This window comes from Watersipora subatra, chromosome 10 (assembly GCF_963576615.1).
Source record: "Watersipora subatra chromosome 10, tzWatSuba1.1, whole genome shotgun sequence".
Lineage (NCBI taxonomy): Eukaryota > Metazoa > Bryozoa > Gymnolaemata > Cheilostomatida > Watersiporidae > Watersipora > Watersipora subatra.
The window spans coordinates 4,300,137-4,322,931 of record NC_088717.1 but is presented as its reverse complement, the minus strand read 5'-3'; the positions used below and the strand labels follow the sequence as shown (position 1 = coordinate 4,322,931).

Sequence of the window (22,795 nt, the reverse complement as noted above, 5' to 3'; positions counted from 1 at the left end):
GAAAGTATTCAAAAATATCATTCTGCATTTTGTTAGAAATGTTGCGAATGGGAGGGAACGTTTCAATGTTTGCATCATGAAATGTTCCATTTGTAGGCGTGAATTCTAAACTGGCAGAGCAAGACATCAAGCCCTCCAAAAGCACAGACTGTGTCCTCGTACCCGCCTTCAACTCTATTAGACTTAGGCCTATACGACAAAAAACTCGCAATGCTATTGTAAGTTGTTTCATTCATTCGATAGGAACTACTACGGCAATAGAAGTGTAATTATGTTGGAATTGAAAAATTGGGTTTAACCCAATCATTTTGTGCAAAAGCATTATGGCTTTTTATAGAAATCGTTCCCAATTTGATGTTTGGTTTTCAGTGTTTATAAGGATGAATCTCAGCTTGAAACCAGTCCAAAACATCATCATAATACATGTCTTGATATTCTATATGACTAGAATACTGTAAGCTCGTTATTAGACATTGAACAGAATAGGGAAGCTAACCTCGTACAATTCATTGCAGAGTTATGTTCACCATATTAATTTCCCAACTTTAATCTTTGAAAATAAATCATATTCTACTTGTTTGTTTGTTTGTCTGTTTACTGCACCGACTTTTTCTCATACGCGGTTGACTTTTCAAAAGATAAAAGAGATGCTGCTTTTTTAATCAAAGTGAATGATAAATGTTGGCTAAACAGACACTGATAGACAGAGACAAGGGCTGGAAGGGAAGCGTATCGAAACTGTAAACGTGATTTAGTAGTTAGTGATTATACTGATCTCTCAGTGATTACTTTTCCTCCATTATTGTGCAGGAATTGCAGTATGTGGAACATTCCGTGTTCAATAAATTTTAGTGATTTGTTATTAAAATTCTTCGAAGATGAAATTAAATGGATGCACAGAGTTTCTTTGAATATCTAATATATTTCAATTTGGCAATAAGAAGAAAGGCATTAATTAAAATGAAGTTTTTTGCTTGTGTCATTGTTACTTTTTCCATATCACAAGCACAGATGGAAATTGCTCTCAGAGCTTTGCTTTCACATATTTGCCAGTTTTATTCAAAGTGTAAAACATACAGTCCGACCATCTTTAGTATAGCAGTCTGGATATTAATAAGTATTCATAAATTACTGTACTCTAAATACATACTTTACAAATAAATTTATGAAAATAAATACATAAATGTATACAAGTCTGAATGGCCTGCGCCAATCTGCATACACCAATAATAACAATAATATATAATACAAATACATATAATATAAATATATTAATACATGTATTGTATCATTTTTTACTTTACAGTTTCATAGCTAAATGCGTGCGCAGGTGCACTTCTTTGCAGACTACTCGATTGAGAGTGACTGTCTCAGTCGCTCTCAATGTTAAATAAGCTTAACATATATATCTTTGCAACATTTCAGTTTTCTTAAAAGTCACAAAATCTACTGGCACAGATGAAATTTGGAGAATTTAGCAAGAGCGGGTCCTTAATCTTCATTCCATAGCTGGTAATCTTTGTAACATAAAATATAATCTCCTTAATGTAGCTGTTAATTTCCTTAACATTGAAGTTAATCTCTTTAACATAGCAGTTAATCTCCTCAACACAGCAGTTAATCTCCTTCACTTAGTTATTAGTCACCATAGCATAGCTGTTCATCTACATAGCATAGTTGTTAGTCTCCAGGACATGGCTATTCACTTTTGTAGTATTGTAGTTATTCTCTGAACAATAGTAAATAATATTTGTTATGCAACTGTGAATCTTCATAAAATAACAGTTAATCCTCCTAGCGTTCCAGGTAATCCCTTCAGCATATCAGTCAACCTCCCAATCACTACAGATGTTATCCTAACATAGCTAACATCAGCGACAGCAGCTAATCTTTAAATCGAAGCAGTTAATGTCTTAATCTCATCTCAATAGTTAATCTCCATATCATACTGCTCAATCTTACTAACATGGCGGCTAACCTCTGCTATGCCGCTCTGAATTTCCATAAAATTGTGGCGTATATTCTTAGCTTGACAGTTCATCTCTCAAGATATGTAGCGTTTTTGGAATGATAAAACATTTAAGGTTTAATTTTTGTTGCCATGCGCTTGTTCGTAAATCCGCTGTTGTTAAAGATGGCGATCAAGTGGCTGCCCAGCTTGTAAATTACATAATAATATTGTAAATCGTAAATGGTTTATCTCTCAGAGAGAGGTTTGTGTTAGACATTTGAATGGAAGTTATTGTAGTGGCACGCTTGCGCATCTGTATATCGATCAGCCAGGCAGATGGCATACAATTGGTTACAACAGACCTTGTCCCTTGGTATATCTTTGACAGACCTTGTCCCTTGGTGTATCTTTGTCTGTCGCATCGTATTTATGTATTGTCTCAGTTTGAGAGTAACTTGAGGTCCGCGTGGGGCGTATTTCACGCGTAATCTATGATATATTACATTGTGTTCCGGCCAAGCGAGTAATTTGTAAGCTCTGTTCTTCGACTCAGTTGTTCATCTCAAATGTCAAAGAACGTCGCGCTTGCCACTCTTCAATGATTCACCTGTTCTGCAAACTTGAATTTATGTTTCTTTGCTCTCCTTTGCTGTAACATGGATATTTGTTTTGTCTTCGTGTAGTATTTCAAAGGAGTTACCATGTTCTGACTACTTTTGTGTCCTCGCTTTTTCTGTCAAAGTGCCGAGTTTAGCTTCCCTGTTCTGTTTCGTATGCTATCTTTGATAATTTGAGCTAAATGTTGAGACAAAGCTAGGTCATGTTATCACCTTTTGTGGTTTATTCCGCTGTGAGCAATTGGGGATATTTATATTGTATACATTGACTAGCGTTCATCTCCGAACTAGTCTTTTTGATTTCTTTGCACAAGTTAATACTTTGAAGCCTGATCTTGTATACAGAAGCAGGTCCCTTGATCCTAGACCGTATAACAACTTTCCATTAACTCTGAAATCACTTAGGATTGTACAATTCCTTTTAAACTGAATATCATTCTCAAGTTCCATGCATGTAGAACTCAGTGAAAAAAAACAGAAATCAAGTAGAGTTAGTAGTTTTTTCACACTCTTTTTCAAAGTAGTGGTGTTTTAGAGGTAACTGAAGAAACATAATGATTGCAGTAAACAGAGTCTGATAGTGTGTATATTTGTTATGAATAGAAAAAAACAAACAGTTTCAGTGTAGAGCTCTTGTTGCTGAGGAGAAACTTTTTAGCTTCTATTTTTCTATCCTTCGATTTCAATCAGTATATACTAATGTTCTGTTGGCAGCCATTTTTTATTTTTCGGTTAGTTAGAAGTGCTTTCGAACTTTTGAGGATATCTCAAAAAAAGAATAGTCCATTCACCTTGAATTATACTGCGAACGTGTGACACGCAAAGCGAGCAAAATTTCATAATCCATGTAATAAGTAAACCAGAAGTACTAAAAAAGCAAAGTTGAACAACGCAGTCGTTTTTACTCGGGTTTAGGAAAAAGTTGGAAAATAATTCTCCAAATTATCTCGGGCCCAGACTTAAAAGAGTCAAGTCCATAAAATTCTTTTTTAAAAGTGATGTGGTGAGAGTAATTTACCACTTTTAACAAAGAAGAACAGTAATTTGAGTAGGAGCTAAATTGGGATTTGTCGCCCTTTAGTTTCTGGAATATCTATACTAATAAAAATTATAGATTTGGCCAACTATACCTTTACTGCCTCCCGAAATGTTTTGCTCACAATATAACATAGTCTGCAGGAACTATAGAAGGTACAATAAACACAGATTCTGTTGCATTATGCAAGTACATTTGCTTTAAGCAACAATTCAATCAATGCGGTACCTCCCTGCAGTCGTAGAGTAAATATGTGAAAAAAAATTTAACTCCCAATTTTGTCTGCATTCTGCTTGATTTTCGGGTGAATTATTTGAAATAAACTTCTACTGTGTTGATGGCTCTGTGCATCATTTTTTTAAAAATTCAGCATATATAGAGCTTTTTATTGTTTGCAGCTAAGTGTTCTGGAAGATGGAACAGTTTGTATAGAGTTCCTCAAGTCCAAGTCTCCTTGTGCTGCTGTTTCAGAGGTGATTAGGATCTCTTCAGATGGCCAGCAAGTACGTGCGAGATACCCTCCATGTTGTCGAAAGATACCTGGCTATCTCTGATTCTTACTGACTTAGTAGGGGTTGTGTGCTCTCTGTGATAATTCCTTATTACAGAGAGGCTTTACGAGTCAGATATTTGCTCATGTTTTCTTTCTATGTTAAAAAATTCATGGGTTAAGGTGGTCGTAACCCAAGGTTTGAGGACACCGAATTATTTGTTAACATGATTTATTTTAACTCTTTCACTGCCAACCATGTACAAATTCGGCTATCGGCCTGGTGCCAGCCATTTCACCGAAAATTGCCGATATTGTTTCACGATATGTATACAGTATTTTGTCAAGTTCAATCTCTATCCAGAACATTTTTGTTACATATTTTATTTTGCCAACATTTTAACCAACATTGCTATGCAAAAATTCAATGGATCTATACTTTGTGCGATGATAAAGCTATGTGAAGCACCGCTCGACGCGAAGCTAAAACGATCCCCCACAATATTCCTTACTCTTACAAAACTATTACTTTCACCACTATCAGAGACAGTGCTGCTACTTTAATTATCTGTATAATCACGAAAATCTAAATCTGAATTGGCTATAATGTCATAAACATAACTAATTACCTGTTTTCTGACTAGCACGCGGTAGTTAATGAACTCACACAAAAAAATTTCGTTTTTAGATTAAAAATTCTCAAATAAAAGTTTAAAATTGCTTCGTTGTTTTAGGCTGATTTTATAAAGACTTATTCGGACAACACTGTAAATTTCATAACAAAACTCCTAAAGACCGAAGGTCATGTTGTCAACGAATAATATAATCAGGTTACCACGCAATTGCTGGGAAAGTCGCAAAAATGCGTTTATTGCAGTGGACCATAGAAAACGCATGAATGCGTTGATGGCAGCGAAAGGGTTATAGTCGTTTCTACTCTTGATTGAAGGATTTTGATTTTTTTTCTGTATAAATGCAGTTACAAGCAACTCTGTAGAAACTTCTATAATCTTCTGATCACTTATTCAATGAGCTGTTTGGAACATTATTTTCTAACTATTTATTTTTATGGGTTTGTAATGGCGATATCAGCAATCGTAATAACAGATTTGATTTGATATAGATTATTGTTTATAAACCTAAGAAGGAGGATGGGCCGGTCCCAGTAGACCCCTCCTCTCCACCCGCTCTTCCTGCTCACTACTCCCAATATTCCTATAGTTCGTTACCAAGGAAGTACTGGAGGAAGTATGAGTACGGAGCCAGGTTAGTGTTATTATATTCCTCTTTCATTAACAATCTTTTTCAGCGTACAAGCTTCATAGTTTTGCTATACACCTGGAGAGTAGACTAGAGTAGCACTGACCTTGATCCCGTAATCCTTATACTTTCAACATTCATATTTGTAGATTCATATCTTTGCTGAAACGACGAACTCCAAAGGTTACGTATTTCTCGCAGCGTGCTAAATGTATGCTCATGGAATCCGGGGAAGATTTTGAAGCGGTTTTCTATGAAGGTCCCAAATTCACGATTACAGCTGGCATGGTGCAAGTTATTGATAGTTCAGGCATGAACATCACAATGGAGGCGAAATCCGAGTCCAAACTGTTATCTGCAGAAATGGAGGAGATGTGGCAACATGTGAAGACGGTGAGTTGTTAGGGTGTCACACAGGGAAGAGCACAAGGAGTGGAACTAGGGCTATGTAACTTCAGTCACGACTAGTTAATTCCGGTATTGTATTATTGGCAGCTTGAATTTACATGTTTTGGTAGATCTTGTTTTGAGCGCGATTGACATCTGAAAACTGACTAGAGTTGCAATTTTTCTGGGAAAGCTCAATATTTTCAAAATGGCCAAGAAAAACAGGTAGGCTTATTTACCTAAAAAAAAATTTGATGTATTCGGAAAATTGGCAAAAACTACAGCTCATAAGAATTCTTCCTGTTATCAAGCAAAATAACATTAGTGTTTCATAGCATGGTGTACTTACTTTATATTACAAACTGTGAATTCCTGATTCAAGCTAAACTTTGCTAAGTACTATAAAAAAACGCTACATGTGAACGGTGAAAACATCCTAGTTCAACAGTAATTAGAATATAGAAAATAGCTTTAGTCTTGATACACAAAAGCAAGTGCTTGTTTACCTCTGATCATCTGTTCCAGTGTCAGAAACACTGCACTTCTCTAGAGCAACTCTTGGAGTCGACTAATCACCACTTCACTTCTGCCTCTCATTTTCCTGCCGTGATTGGAAATCGTACAGTTCATAGATCACAGGCTAGAGACAAGGTTTCATCTGGAAAACCCCTTTCTCCTTCACCACCCAGCATCACATCATCAAATGTGAGTGCACCAGATTCTGTTCCGTGTACAGCAGTTATTATGCACTTACGTCGTCTGCCTTTTCTTCCCGTGATATGCGCATCTTTCAACCTTTTCTTGCTAATATGTTTGCCATAAGTTTTATATGCGCGGTTAGAGCATTGCTAAAACACTTGAAAATTATTGTTGTTGCGCTTTATGCTCCTAGATGACAGAATTGATTATTGCAGCGAAATATTTTCGCTTCAAGATGATTTTAAACCAAATTGATTTGAAGCTTTTCGTTAGACTTTGTTAAATGTACAATCATACTACATGTCATAAAAAATATAAAGTTACATTTTTTCTGACCAGTGGAAATACGTTATTCTTCTAAGCTATATCAAGCCGAAGCCAAGATAAACTCGGAAGTCTGCCATTATTGGGTTGTTAAGAATCACTCGCTGCATTTAATTTAACATTTCAAATAATTCTTTCGCTAATTAAATTGCTTTTGTTTGGTTTTTCATGAACCTAACATGTTCTTACATGTAAATTTAAAAGAATTTCAACAGATGCCTTCCAAGATGCTGTTAGAAAGAAAAATAAAATAAAATGTAAGACGTTGTGGTTTTATATTCATCTCTTTTTATCATTAACAAGGTAAATTTTTAGCCTTTTATTTCAGCAAAACATAGTAATACAATTAGTTGTACAATTATTATGTAAATTTATAGTTTTTTTCTAAAAAAAATAGCATATAAATTTTACCGAAAATAAATTTTCTAGCAAATATATATCAGTTATATAGAGGCATCAGCATTCAAAGACACGTATTTCGCAAGTTAGCTTACTGCGGACCGCCTTTGCCTACAGTCATTGTGTATGCGTTCTTCAGGGGTGTGAGACTTTATATTGAGAACCCAACACACCTTATGAGTTTCTGTCTTCTATTTTTGCAGATCGGTTCCTTCAGTGGATCCACCTTAAGCAGGATTTATCCATCAGCCCCTCAAGCCACGACGCAAGTTTCCACTAAAAAATGCCTTAGGGCAGCGTCTAGCGGCAGCAGGCTCTCTAGCTTAGAGCATAGCAGTCAGGCATACAGCAATGAACAAGAGGACAAGGAAAATTGGCATAGGAAGATAGCAATGGTTGACCCTGTATATAATAGTTGTGATGCTCTCCAGCGCAATTATTTAAAAGGTATTCATTGCATTCATGGGTATATAATAGCACAATCTTAGAGGTGTTTGTTTGAAGAAGCTGTTATCGAGTGCTCTGTGGATAACAGAGTCTCCCAGTTTCCTCTTCCCTGTTTATCTGCGCTAAATATTTGCTTCTTATTTTTTCATGAACGGATTTCGTTTTACGAGTGCGGGAATGTCAAGTAGTTTTGTTGCACATATAATTGTTGTACATGTTGAAGTTAGACAAGCTATAATTTATAGTGGAGAACCATTTTACGTTAATTGCTTGAATCAAGTCTTTATCATTTTATAACATAAATTTCAATAACTTGAAAAATAAATTTTCTACAAAATTTCTCAAAGAAAAAGGATTGGTGTTTGCTCATTTTTTCAGCAGACATCTTGTAATGAGTATATAACGTTCATTAACGTTCATTCATAACGTTCATTGATCGATGACTAAATATCGAAATCTTTATTTTATTACCATGGAATATTTTATAAAAGCGAAACAAGCAAAATCTTCGAAAGGAATGCAAACAGTCCAACCATTCTCTATGTGAGTTTATCTGTTGATTACATCATCAGTTGGAAAAACATTGTCGGCAACCTCGAACTTACAATTTATATGAGGCAAACCAAGGTAGGCAATTCAGATTTAGTTTTGGTTTTAAATTGAAATCTAAAATGCTATTACTTATAAACGTTTGTGAGTTTCTTATGTACCGCCTCTTTAATGAGGCGTAGCAGTCTATTACTCTACACCTTTGTGAAGATGCTTCAAGAGCAGACAACTTTAATCACGAGTTATTTCTCCTTAGAATAATGAGTAGTGAGATGGCACACTTGCGCAAGCGCAGTGACGTAGGTCAGTTAAAAACACATCAGTCAATCAGTTTGGCTAACAATTGTTTTATACCAGACCTTTGTAGGACTTGGTTTGAAATAGCCCCATATGCATCACAAAAACAAATGTTACTTGCGGTGTAATTAATGTATGGTTGTCACCCTTATTTCTTCATCTATGGTTTACCAAAGAACATAAATTTCTTTCGAGTCATCTGTCTCTACAAGCAGTATTAAATAATACAGCAATATTTCAAAATTCGGCAGGGATTTCTGCTGTGACTGCTTTTCAATGTTGCTTTTAGCAAATGTGTTGAAATATTATAAGCACAGCACATCCCAAGTTTAAAATTTTAGTTTTGCTAGATATTTGAAGTCATAGATAAATTTTTGCGCAAAATTTCTTACCTCATATAAATTTATTGTTTTTTTGACTATTTTCTTAGTTGCTGTTGAATTCACAGCTCTGTCTATTCGTCTGAAGTACAGATGGAAACATATATCTATGCTCAGCCTTTGATTTCTTGCATAACATTACCCCTACACAGCTAATTGGTTAAATTGATGTAACATGTTTTTGTTTTTTGAATCGCTGCTTTTGTGATTTTTACTATTCCGCAACAAGAGCACAGAATGATATTAAAAACATTTGTTATGTCAGTTGGGTCGCTTGCTTAAAGTCGCAATCATTTCAAAACCAACAATCTAAATCAATAATTTGATTCTGTTTATATCTTTTTTTTAATTGCTGTCACTGCTGACTTATTGAGGTTTTTGAAACCCTGACCCTTTTAAAGGAACGCAGGAACATTTTTTGTCTTAAATTCATTTCTTGCTTAAAGTTAACAGTTGGCCCTCAACTAAACTTTTAGTAAAAATACTCATTTCTTGGCTTTTTTAGATAGCTGCCAATGATGAGTTTGGCAGCATAGGTTACTGTAACAAAGACTACAATCAATTTTCTGATTCCGTCAAAAAATCCGTCAGTTGGTTCCATCCCTAGTCGACTCTCTTTATGCGATTATAAGATAAAAATTGTAATTATTCCAATTTTTTGTTATCTCATAACGGGTTTTAGATTACCAGATATAAATATAAAACCATCACGTTTTAGATTTTATTTCATTATATTTACCGTACTTTTCGGACTATTGGCCGCTACTTTTTTTTGACGATTTGAGCCATGCAGCTTATATAAGGGTGCGGCTATTCTGTAGCTTTTTCTTTCATCGCTTGAGCGCATTAATCAGAATCTCCGGTTAGTGCGCCTCTAGCGGTGAAAGAAAATATGAAACAATGCCCAACGGTGCTGTTCCGTTAGGCACTAGGTTAAAAAGCATCGGTTAATACGAAACAGTGCCAATAGGCACTGTTCCGTTTTAAACAGCAAAGTTGCTGCCGCGTTACAAAACACCGTCCTGGGTTCTGCGGCCTATACACAGGTGCGGCTTATGTATTGTTTTATATTATTATGTATTGTTTGTATTATCGTTTTTTGGAAAATAGAGCAGATGCGGCTTATATAGGGGTGCGGTTTATAGTCCGAAAAGTACGGTATTTCTTTTAGTAGCAGTTTTGAAGGCGTTTGTAAAAATGCTTTTAATTGTACCATTGTGTAAAGAAATTGCTACTAAATTCAGTTCTCAAACTTCCCATGCTTTGCTTCTGTAAAACATACTCAATATGATGCACTGATGCACGCATCAAGACTGTGTCATGTCTGGATATGTACCCCCATGTAGTTACTGGTATGATCATATCGCAGGTCTGGGATGGGTAAGCCAGATGAAGAATGGCTCCCTTTGGTGTCATTTTGATGACGGCACTCAACTGATGGTACCCTCCCAGGAATCATCAGTGCAGTTTGTCAGCAAATCAGGAGCGGCAGCACGGTATGTTATGCGCTCGGCTCTTGCCACTCTTCCTTTTGGCAGCATATTTGCTTTTGGCTGCTCCATAGATGCTTTCTCTGTTCAACTTGATCTAATTTAATTAATTATTCCAAGATAGTGAGTCATATAACAGTGAAATTTCGGATCCATCGGCAAATGGAATATGGTTGTTGCGTCAAAGCGCAGTTGATGGACACACTGCAAGTTTTCAATCGTTTTTTAGCTGTACCATAGAATCGTGTTTACTTTACCGAGTTAAGGTACACGAATTAACTCGATTTTAAAAATATGTGATAATTTACAGCGGTAATATTGTTTTTTTTCACAAACTAGGCTAAGTTCTAAAGTATGTTCTTGGCATTCAAATTGTTGCGCCAATGGGCATCGTCTGCGCTATACAGCCTTTCATGGACTTTGAGTATCGAAGCTCACAACGTCGGTTGGCACATCGTCACATAACTGCTGCATCAATTTAACATAAGCTCCTGTAAACTTGATGACTTGAAATCAGCTCTATATTTCCCCTTGAGGCCTGGCTATATACGCAGATGACATGCATCTTTGTCGACAGCGAACCCTTTTTCGATGTGTCATTAATGTGTTGTCGATGTGTCAATTCGAAATGAACATATTAGCCTACGCTAATAAAAATAAAACCCTGATTTGCTGAAACATAATTTCACATTCTAATAATCACGATTCCATTTCATTCATTTCCAATGCTTCATCCACAATTCACTTTTGCATGACGATGATATCAGGGCTTCACGCAAATAAGTATACAGTAAGTAATAATAACTATAATAACATACAAGATAACTATAATAGCATAATGAACATATGAGTACAAATAAGTATGTACATCAATATTAGTATTGTATTATGAATATGTGAGCAAGGGAATTTTCACCTATAACAGATAAATGAAAGTTACTAGTATAATTTGAAAAATTTCATGAAACATTTCAGACATTTCTTTCGCTATTCAAACCCCTTTACTTCCTATAGTTTCCTTTGTCACTTCCTAACATGTTCTTGCACTTTACTGTTTTCATCGTCAACAATTTAGCATTTATTTGAGCAAAACATAGAAATCTGATAAGCTGTACAATTGTTATTTCTATTGCGAGTTGTGGAAGTACCTACTATTAGGGTATTAGGTAGTAAATATCCTGATGATAGTTCATGTGTCATGGCACTACATGCTTGCCAATTTTTATTGGTTTAGCTATATGGCATTTAGTAGCGTCCGTACGTGTAGCCAAAGCAATTATCTTCGGGACTGCATTTCATCACTGTGTGTAGCCACGCCTTTGTTGATGTATATGCAGGGATTCGTCGGAGTTGTCTGTTCATTGCTTATGTTGTCATACTGGTGGACAGATTGTTGGGTTTCTGCGGTCATATATCATAATTTACATACCTTTGTCATTCAGTTTTATATTTCATTTAACCTGTTCAACTTGTTGCTGTAAACTGAATAAACAAATGTTGTATGCGTTTAGTAGTCTACTTGTAACTTGTTAAAGTTTTTCACATGTGATACTTGAGGCAATAAGAAAGTTGCAATAAATAGCAGCATGTTGAATAGTCTCTGTTGCTGTAGTGTTTATTGTTAGTCTCTGTAGCGTAGTGTTTGTTGTTGATCTCTGTAGTTGTAGTGTTTATTGTTGGTCTCTGTAGTTGTAGTGTTTATTGTTAGTCTCTGTAGCTGTAGTGTTTATAGCTAGTCTCTGTAGCGTAGTGTTTATTGTTAGTCTTTGTAGCTGTACTGTTTATTGTTAGTATCTGTAGCTGTAGTGTTGATTGTTAATCTCTGTAGCCGTAGTGTTGATTGTTAGTCTCTGTAGCAGTAGTGTTTATTGTTAGTCTCTGTAGCTGTAGTGTTTATTGTTAGTCTCTGTAGCTGTAGTGTTTATTGTTAGTCTCTGTAGCTGTAGTGTTTATTGTTAGTCTCTGTCACAGAGCCATTGCTTGTGCAACAATGCTCTCAAAAACACAGTCTCTGTTTGCAGTAAGATAAGCAGTCATCATATTCAATGTTTAAAGGAGTGCTCACACACAAGCATTTATTGATCATGCATGCCACCGTTTAGATAGATGTCTTTGAAAATCCGAGTTGAGTTTCCTTGTAGAATTCACAGTTAAACGCTCCAGTTTAGTGTTCATTTACTTGCTGGACATAAATAGTGTCAGTAGAAGACAACTCAAAGCGAGTGAGAAAATAGTTGTCTAGCCATTTGTAATTAAGTGATCATATGACAAATATTTGACATCCAAAACAATAAATGTGCAGCTTACCATCAGCCGCAAGTCAAACATTCACTAGTCTTACATGATACGAATTGTTATCGTATTTTTCATCTTCGCAGCATGTAAATGGTTTCAAATGTCACATATTGAATTCTTTGAAGTGATTCAAACCTCCAGCTCAAGGGGGGACAGTTTTAAAAACCTTGTATCAACAACAAAGTACTGCGTATTATGTAAACATCAATATTCGTATTATTGCACAAATCTTGGCGATCAGATGTTGGATTTTCATCTTACTCATTGGTGACGTCTTTACAGCATCCCTACGCAGCTCTGTTTTCAACGCACATGTTGTAAAAATATTTTAAAACACGTTTATTTTAAAATGTCAAAGCACAAATATTTAATAATTTTTAAAACAATATTTTAAATTTAATGTCAAAACGTGTGGGATTTTTTTTTCGAATTCGGAGTTTTTTTCTAAAATCATAAACGCTCTGTTCTCAGACATGTTAGTTATCACAATGCTCGACCTAGTGGTTGCGTTAAATACTTTTTAAAGATAGATGGCCAAAGAGAAAAGAATACAACTGTGTACAACCAACTGGCAGATGCCGTAAATAGTCATTGTAAAGTGGAAGGGGACGAATGACATTTGACCTTGGACGCATTTTAATCGTGTCAGCCGCGATATAAAATATGTGCCATGCTGTAGCTAAATGGCTAATAACAGGCTAATATAGAAAACGCGGAGTTGTGCGACAATTTCTTGGTAGCGCGTAAACTTGTCAGCTGTGAATCCTGTAAATATGACACTTTAATTCCCACGATCAAAACCACAACTTCGAAGCTCAAAAATTCGTAGCATGTAGCACTAGTGATCGAGTTTGATGGCAGTCTATTAATACATAATTCAAGGTATCATTGCTAGTTCAGCTTAATCTGTTTAAAGATTCACTTACGCAACATTAGTAAATTTTATCAGAAAGTATCAATATTTTTCTTTCATTTACGATTGTTTTCGATGTTGGAGGTGATCTGACGGCCAGGATGTTTCAATATTAAAGTAAAAAACTTAATCTACGTTGAAACACTCAGATCAACCGAAAGTGCGATTATGACGTCTATAGTTGCAAAGATAAAAATTTTTTATGGTTAGAATAGGGAAATGTAATGCTGCAACTTAAATGCAGTCGATATCAGCTATAGCAATGATATCAACTAGTAACAACAGTTCGCACACCATTTTCTTTTGAGCATTTTAATCGCAATCAAGTTTCTTGATTTCAGTCTTAAAACATCCTAGCAGTCAGATCACTTCTAACATCAACAATAATCGTAACTAATAGAAAAATGCTGATACTTTTTAATAAAATGTACCAAAAATTTGGTGCAAGTTCATTTTCAAGGCTTGGTGTCCATTGATAGGTGTTACAAACATTCATGTTGATAAGCTTTGAGGGAACTAATAACTATATTTGTGAGGCTTTACATTTGTTACAGATACGATGAAGCGGACCTGCTTCCTCATGAAGTCAAAGAAAAGTTGAAATTACTGCCCACAGCGATTTCTTTTTTGACTTCTTGATGTCTTTAGCTGCGGATCTCCCTCTCATCTTTCCATTTCATATTTAAAGTCTCAATCATTATTTATTGATTTAGAATGGTGGCTCTTGTATTCCCATTTCATTTATTATATACTTTTTCGCTACATAATTTTATGTATTGAAGTTTTTATCGTTGTAACGATGTTGCAATATCATGTGCCATTATATTGTGGTTAATTTATTGTGTATACTTTTCGTTCTATCAATGACATGTAACGCAGTTTATATACTGGAATTGTCTTCTTTTTTCTAATAGATATATGTCCTGCTTAACTGCAACTTCATAAATTCTTATCCGAATTGTTCCCAGTTGAGTCAATGCAGATGCCTTTGCTAGGCCAGTTAGAGTGTGGGGGACAGCGAGTAGAATCCAGATTCTCACAGACAGCTATAACCCTCCCTTCATGTTAGGGTTACAAAAGGAATTGTAAGTGGCAATTTCGCAAAAACACAACGCCAGGCTCGTGTATAAAGGGAGGATAACTATATTAGCCTTTCTCTTTAGTAGTCTATGCTACTAGCTTTTTATCTCAAATCACGTCTGCTGTCCTCATGTTGATCTAAACTATTCTACCTGCACATGCATAACCTAGTCATTCTCAAATCGTATCACCAATCTGCCTGACTATTCATTACATTCCTACTTTCCCAAAAACTGCTACACCTTGTGCCAGACACCAGCACCATGCCAATACACATAGATCAGCGTATGCAAAAAGAGTTTTTTTGCTCAATACACATAATTTACTATTTTTGTCTCATGGTCTAATTTGCTTTTAAATGGTAAAATGCTTATATCTAACTACTGCACAACTAGAGAACATTCTAGAAGTTGATTTGTCCTTAAGCGATGGCACTGGTTATAGTTATATTATCCAGTAGCCTAGGGTGTCAGGCTGGCTTAGTGGTATCATCTTTGATTGTTAAACATGGGGTTGGTGGTTTGAGCCCTGCTTAATGCCAATCTGACAAAAAGCTCTCAGCAAGCTTTCGTCTTTCGGATCTAGACCTTAACTTGGAGGCCCCGTGTACCACACTGACAATGTGGGCATGTTAAAGATCCACCTCTGTCCTTCACACATTAGACAAGTGAAATGGCTACCTAGCTCTGTCAGACTGGATGTGTTGCAAAAAATGTATCCCTTCAGGTTAATCTGATAGTTCCAGAAGAAGCCCTTGATAAGTGTTAGGACCACCCAAGGTAGCTTATAAAAACCTAGTCCCGGTGGTGTGTTTCACTACTAGAGAACACTACCAAGCATTATCACCACATGACAGAAGCATGCCATTATTATTATTATTTATCCAGTAGTCCATATTCTAAGTAGTTCACAAGCAGCCTGCACTTATCAACACTAGTTATATCCATGACTTATAGATATTGTATAAGTTATAAATGTAAAATAAAGTTAATACCCATCTAGTCTAAATACCTTGAGAACATTGTAATGGGCTCTTCAGCTGCTTAGGAATCAATTAAAAGTGACAGAAAGTGTGCTACAAAGAGAAGACAACTATTAGATCTCGAGTTCTGAAAAAATACTTTCTTTTAGTATGGTTTTCATTGAATTTGTCAAGTTTTCCATCAACCAAAGGCAATCATTGTGAGTTAATTTACCGTTTCACTATACAAAGTTCCATATTAGTACTCTTAGATATGTTTTGAAAGGCCTCTTCGAAAAGCCAGCGAATAAAATTTATGCTAAAATGTACAGAATATCTATTTTCTGGCTAAAACATACTTACGGTTGTATCCGAGTACAGGCTATAATGTGAGAGTAGAGACTATTACACCCAGACGAGCAGGTTACATTAGGAAGTTTGAAATTCTGTAACTTAACTGCAATGTTTCAAGACACGACGAATACTCCTGGTAGTACAGAGAATCTTATACATTAATGCATACATAACTCTTGGTTAGTCTCCACAAGTTGCAAAACCAATATGGCTGACACTTCTTTTAGCTCTTGTTTGCATTTGAACTCGGCATTTGAACTTTTTGAGCAATAGCTGCGTAAGTGAATCAGGTGAGTATATATACCTGCATGTAAAGCCTTTTCACATCCTAAAAATAATATGACAGGTGTAATTTTTTAGTAAACAAACATTTACAGCTACCACCTTTCAATACCTGGTGACTAACTGTCGTTAACTAACTTTTCAAAAGTTTTCATGGTACCTTGTTGTGGCTATCTAGCGTTATTGCTCATGTCATCAAGAAGTACATTATTGGCATGCTCTCGGTCAAGTACTATCAGCCTCAAAACTATCCTATATAGGTTAGTTGACTGCGTGGTAGCAAACAATCACGCAAAAAAGGTCAAGTGGCCATTCCGTAACTGGTGGAAATAAAAGCAGCTTTGAGTGCGTAATGAAAATTACGTACTGATTGTAGACCGAATGTTCAAGCTTGGCCACAAGTATAAATATGCTCGTTGTGACATTTTATTATATGATATAAATACAATCACATCACATATATATTTATATATGGATGTGTGCGTATACGTATACACATGTATGCATATATATATTTATTTATATATATAAATAAATATATTTATTTATTTGACACCAGAGTGCTGACACCAGAGTGCTCAAATTACAAAAGTGATGAGCTATGCAACAAGGCTAGTAATATATATAACATATATGTATACATATATATGTACATATATATACATATATGTTATATAAATACATATAAAAAAAATTTGTTTTCTTACCCCGGTTAACCCATATGGGTGGTAATATATATATATATATATATATATATATATATAAAATTGTTTCCTCACCCCGGATACTCCGTATGGGTGGTAAATTCTGCTCTAACTCTGGTCTCCTACCAGAGACCTGGGAGTTTGAGCACTCGCCTCAAGGTCTTAGCTGTTCCCAATAGCGCACTTTTCTGCAACTCACCTGAGTTGATTGTTGTTGGTATTTGGGCAAACCACATTTAATGCGCCGGTGTTATTGCGCCCAGTGCTCCAATGACTACTGGGATTACAGTTGTTCTTACATTCCAGCATTTTTCAATCTCTTCTCCAAGAGGGAAATATTTCTCTACCTTTTCTAATATATATATATATATATATATATATATATATATATATAAATAAATTTATATATATACATATATATATACATATATATACATATATATATGTACATATACATACATATGTACATATACATACATATATATGTACATATACATACATATATACATGTACATACATGTATATATGTTACATATATATATAATATATATATATGTTATATATATAGGGGAGGGTAAGGTAAGTTAAACCTATGTCCAAGTTGAACCACCCCAAGATTTGCCTTCTTCTGGATAGCTTTAATCTAATTTATCGGTCACATGACTAGCGCAGCGTGATTACATCATTTTCTCTGAATAGTTAGCCAATACACACTTGCAAGCTAAGCTAAAAATTTACATAAGTCAATTTTACTGCCTAAAAGTGATTATGATGACATAATAGATTTTTAGGTTGCAAGGCAGACATTCAACTTGGCTGCCGAAATTTTTTTACTGGTGGATGTCTATTGCATAGAAAACCATTATTGGATATTGTTATTTTAATTGAATGCAAATTTTAGCTTTCGTTTAATGAGTCATCCTTGTTCTTCCTATGGGGCAAGTTAAACCAGGGCTGATGGGGTAAGTTGAACATATATATTATATATAATATATATGTTCAACTAAGAAAGTAAACTTTTAGTAATTGCGCTTTTAGCGCAATTACTAAAAGTTTACTCTTTGTAATATTTTTTCAAATATTTCATACTCCACTAATTATCTTTTAGGTTTTTAGTGTAGAGTTCTCTTTTTATATGCTTTTGTACCTGCTTTTAATTACTATATATATATATATATATATATATATATATATATATATATATATATATATATATATACATATATATATATATAATATTAATATATTTAATATATATTATATATATAGTATATATATTATATATATATTATATATATAACATATACATATATATTAAATATATATATGTAATATATATATAATATAATATATACATATTAATGTTAATATATTTATAATATATATATTATATATATATAACATATATATATTATATATATGTAATATATATATATATATAATATATATATAAGATATATATATAAGATATATATATATATGTTATATATAATATATACATAATATATATATTATATATATATAATATAATATATATAATATATATATTAATATATATATATATATTATATATATTATGTATATAATAAATATATAATATATATATATTATATATTCATTATATACATAATATATATATTATATATATATTAATATATATATTATATATATAATATATATATTATGTATATATTATATATAACATATATATATCTTATATATATATCTTATATATATATTATATATATATATTACATATATATAATATATATATATGTTATATATATATACATTAATATTAATATATATATATTATATATATATTACATATATATATTTAATATATATGTATATGTTATATATAATATATATACTATATATATAATATATATTAAATATATTAATATATATATTATATATATATATATTATATATATATACATATATATATATATATATATATAGTAATTAAAAGCAGGTACAAAAGCATATAAAAAGAGAACTCTACACTAAAAACCTAAAAGATAATTAGTGGAGTATGAAATATTTGAAAAAATATTACAAAGAGTAAACTTTTAGTAATTGCGCTAAAAGCGCAATTACTAAAAGTTTACTTTCTTCGTAATATTTTTTCAAATATATATATATATATATGTATCTATATACATATATATATATATCTTTATTGACCAGCGTTTATGTTACATGCCTGTCTCGAAGGTAAAATTTCTCCACGTAGTACATTGTAATGTTATATTATTTTGAACCTGCAGATCATAACCACAAAATTCAATGAAATCATTGTAGGTACCTATAGTTACTAAAGTTAACATAGTATTTTGGCACTATTTTAAATGATGATCATTTGTACCTATAGCCTACGATATTAGCCTACATTCCAATTTTGCATGCCAACCCTGAAATGAACTGAAATCATATAATTGTATACCAAATAATTTTGGATTGTAATCGTAGCCAAATAGACTATATTTAGCCATTAGTTGCTATTGATTTCACATTTCCATTTAAACACCTTTACGTTATTATTATTCTTCCTTCTAATTTATTTCAACAAAACACTTCTTTCAAGTTATGAAAGCTTAAGTTTACAGTTGTGTAAAAACCTTTACAGTTATTTTATTTATTCTTTAATTTAATTTTATTTTTTTAATTTAGTTGTCCTGCGCAAAACTTTTTTCTCATGATATGAAGTTTGAAAGTTACAGTGGTTTGACAAAGTTTGAAAACCTTTACAGTTGTTTTTATTTTCTCTCTTAATTTATTTCAGCTACACAAAACACTTCTCTCATGATATGTAGTTTAAAAATTAGAATGGCAAATGTGGTATACGTTAAAAACAAATAAATTTTCTGTCCAAACACTTTTTTATTACCCGGGCAACGCCGGGTAGTACAGCTAGTAGAGTCATAAAAGATCATAAAACCTAGATTACATGGGATACACATGTATATAAACTGTTGGTTGTTCAGAGAAACAGATCAACTGAGTTTTTACTAAGGCAGAGAATCATCAACTTCAGTCAGGCCTGAATGTCTGCAAAGGTTGACTAGCTGTCGGAGGCTGACACAGTTTTAAGATCAATGTTGGTCTAATGAAGGTGTTGTGTTTGTAGAGAGATGGGGAAACATGCGTCTTTTGACCTTTCTTTTTTCTCTAGAGAAACAAACATGTTTAAAAGATCAACATTGTTTTTCTAGAAATGAGTGTTTGTTGGAAGTCTGTCGCAAGACTATTTCAAAAGGGCAAGAAACCTTTACTGCTGTACACTATTCGTGTGTCATGTTATAAGCAAGCTATTAATAGAAGGTCTGACTTCTAGCCATTATCTCAAGGCATCTCAGTACAGAAAACAATTACAGTCTAGTGGATAAACATCTGACTGGTTCAAACCGGTTTGAGCATGCAGTCAGCAAAAATGATCGCCGAGAAGGTCAAAAGCAGAAAAAAGGTGTGTTCAACCAACCCTTGGGAACAAGCAGCAAAATAACATGATTGATAAAAACAAGACCAACAGAATCCTACTCACAGACTTGTTCAACTCGGGAATCTAATATGACACTAACTGCTGCAAATAATTGCTTTATTTGGAGAAAAAGGCTTGTTATAGCGTTTACCCAATAAGTGGAAATAATAAAAAACTTGACTAATAAAAAAAATTATGCACGTCTACAAAATCCTGTTTTTTATAATGATCACTTATAAAGAACATGATTTTTGAAAATGTATCATCAGATTCATCAGAAGAAAAATTTTCATATAGAAATCACTGGAGCACTTTTTCTGTTGACAAGTTCATATGAGTTACTCCTTGTGAACATCTGACATGTAAGGTGAGATACCATTTCTTGGTCAGAACAGATTACCCAGTTGTTTAGAGTAAAGGAATTTCTGCCAATATGTTGGTTAAACCATGGCTGCCAGAAACTGTCGCTAGGGTACAATGAGTCACAAAATATTTCAACATTGACTGTCATGTAATACAAAAGAACAGTAGGAGAGGACAAAACTTAACTACATCAACATGTATTATAGTGTCAAACAAACCGTAACTCTGGGTAATGCACTTGACACTGCAGGTATGTTGGTATACTGAAATATCACAAGTTTATATGTAAATAAATGCTTATGCTTAATTATTGCTTATCATCAGTAATTAAACGATACACAATCAGAAGTGTAATATTATTTTTAGTTTATGTCATTTTTTGTCTTCAATATTTTTGTCAAACATACGCGAGTACTTGTTTACCTTCAAATATGAAAATAGTTTGGCTCAGATAATTGGAGAAAAGTTTACGAATTTTGTCTAATAAAGCTTCATCATCCTCTTTGTCACAACTTGGTGTATTCTATAGCTGTGATTACGCATATATGCTGTATTCTGAGCACAATGAAATACAAACTGGTATAAGAAATTGGAAACTGCCGGAGGCAATATTCTTTGTTGCAGACGTTTTTTGAGTGTTGTAAAAATGTGTAGCAACTATCTAAGGGAACTTTCCTTAGCAGTACACAGAAGCCTTCGAGCAACATCTGAACTTTTACTGACGTTTTTCATATGAACGCTTTTGCTGATTGTAGGTTGCAACTTCTGCTCTGTTACCGAACGTGACTCTAAGAACGTACCTTAGGATGATGACTATTAGAAGTTGACCTATTTCAACTCCAGTGTTTCTCTCTCTCGTTAAAAAGCTGTGATGTTACCACATCAAAAATGACGGTAAAACTGAAGAAAAAAGCTATCACTATTATCAAATACAAGATCAAAAGTGAATAAGTTATGTGGCCGGCAGTTAAAAGTGTAAAGCTCCTCAAACTGCCAAGAAGTGCAAAGCAATTTTTATAACAAGCCGGAAACTTTGCAAAAATGTTAGTAGAAAATTCTCTAGTTTTTTAAACTGATTTGAAAATCATCATCCAACTTATTTTAAAATTTATTAAAAAACAGTTTTGACTGGTATTCTAGCATTCCATTCCAGCATTCCACTTTTAGCCCTTTTATTCAAGCTTAACCCAATTCTTCCGCTAATTTACTTACCTTTTGCAATCCACCAAAAACAGTCATGTCAATCAATGAAATATTTATTTTTCATTGATTGTGTAGATGTTCTCAGAGCGCCCTATAGAGAACGCTCCAATTAAAATCATAAACTATTTTGAAGGGTTGTTTTCATATTTTTGCAATAAACTATACAAGTAGTGAACAAAATCACTGAGAATTTAATTTAATCAAAACTTAGAGCTAAAATAAGTAACTTTTTTCCAAGGTTTCAACGTGATCCTTACTAATGAACAAGAAATTTTGATGAGTGAAGTTATATGAAGCTCTAATTTCATATAACTCTTCTTAAAAATCAAGAACTTTGCATTTGTGGTGGGAGCCAGCGGGCTTTGTGTGCAGGCCAATTCGGCTGGGGGACTTGGAGGTTATACCAGATATTGTTAGACAAAATGAAGAAAGAGATTGACCTGACATCTGGCAAAATGAGATAGCGCTTGCTTTACCAGAAAGCACATAAAAGGAAAAGCCGCATGACAGAGAGCAAAGTACCTATCTGCCTTTTTTATAATATAAAAATATATTATGTCCATACTGACTAGCATTGGCATAATTTATGACAATTTGGCTTGAGTTCGCCGAAAACTGCTGAAATAACAGAATCGCAATGGTAATAAAAAGTATAAGTAGTTTTTAAATTACTGTAATAAATGTAGGTAATAACCTACTCTTCACAATCTTACAAACTTTTGAATTAATTTTCTCACGATTTCATATTTTGTAACAACATGAGTTTTTCCTTTAGAGTCTTTATACATATATATTACTGTTTATCTTATATATACAAATATATGTATCTA

General features: G+C 33.6%; 1 protein-coding gene across 2 annotated transcripts in view; it reads left to right on the top strand.

The window, feature by feature from the left end:
* LOC137405671 (serine/threonine-protein kinase PLK4-like) overlaps positions 1-14,420 on the top strand; it is a 45,260-nt gene extending 30,840 nt beyond the window's left edge. The window contains exons 11-18 of one of the 2 annotated variants that reach the window (XM_068092010.1): positions 97-218; positions 4,003-4,107; positions 5,218-5,360; positions 5,504-5,747; positions 6,267-6,446; positions 7,367-7,610; positions 10,206-10,332; positions 14,089-14,420. In XM_068092010.1, the coding sequence (XP_067948111.1) occupies positions 97-218; positions 4,003-4,107; positions 5,218-5,360; positions 5,504-5,747; positions 6,267-6,446; positions 7,367-7,610; positions 10,206-10,332; positions 14,089-14,173 (1,250 nt within the window). In that variant the 3' untranslated portion in view covers positions 14,174-14,420. The remainder of the gene's footprint in view (positions 1-96; positions 219-4,002; positions 4,108-5,217; positions 5,361-5,503; positions 5,748-6,266; positions 6,447-7,366; positions 7,611-10,205; positions 10,333-14,088) is intronic. The other variant, XR_010979792.1, reaches the window with a different exon arrangement.
* The last annotated feature ends 8,375 nt before the right edge of the window (positions 14,421-22,795 follow it).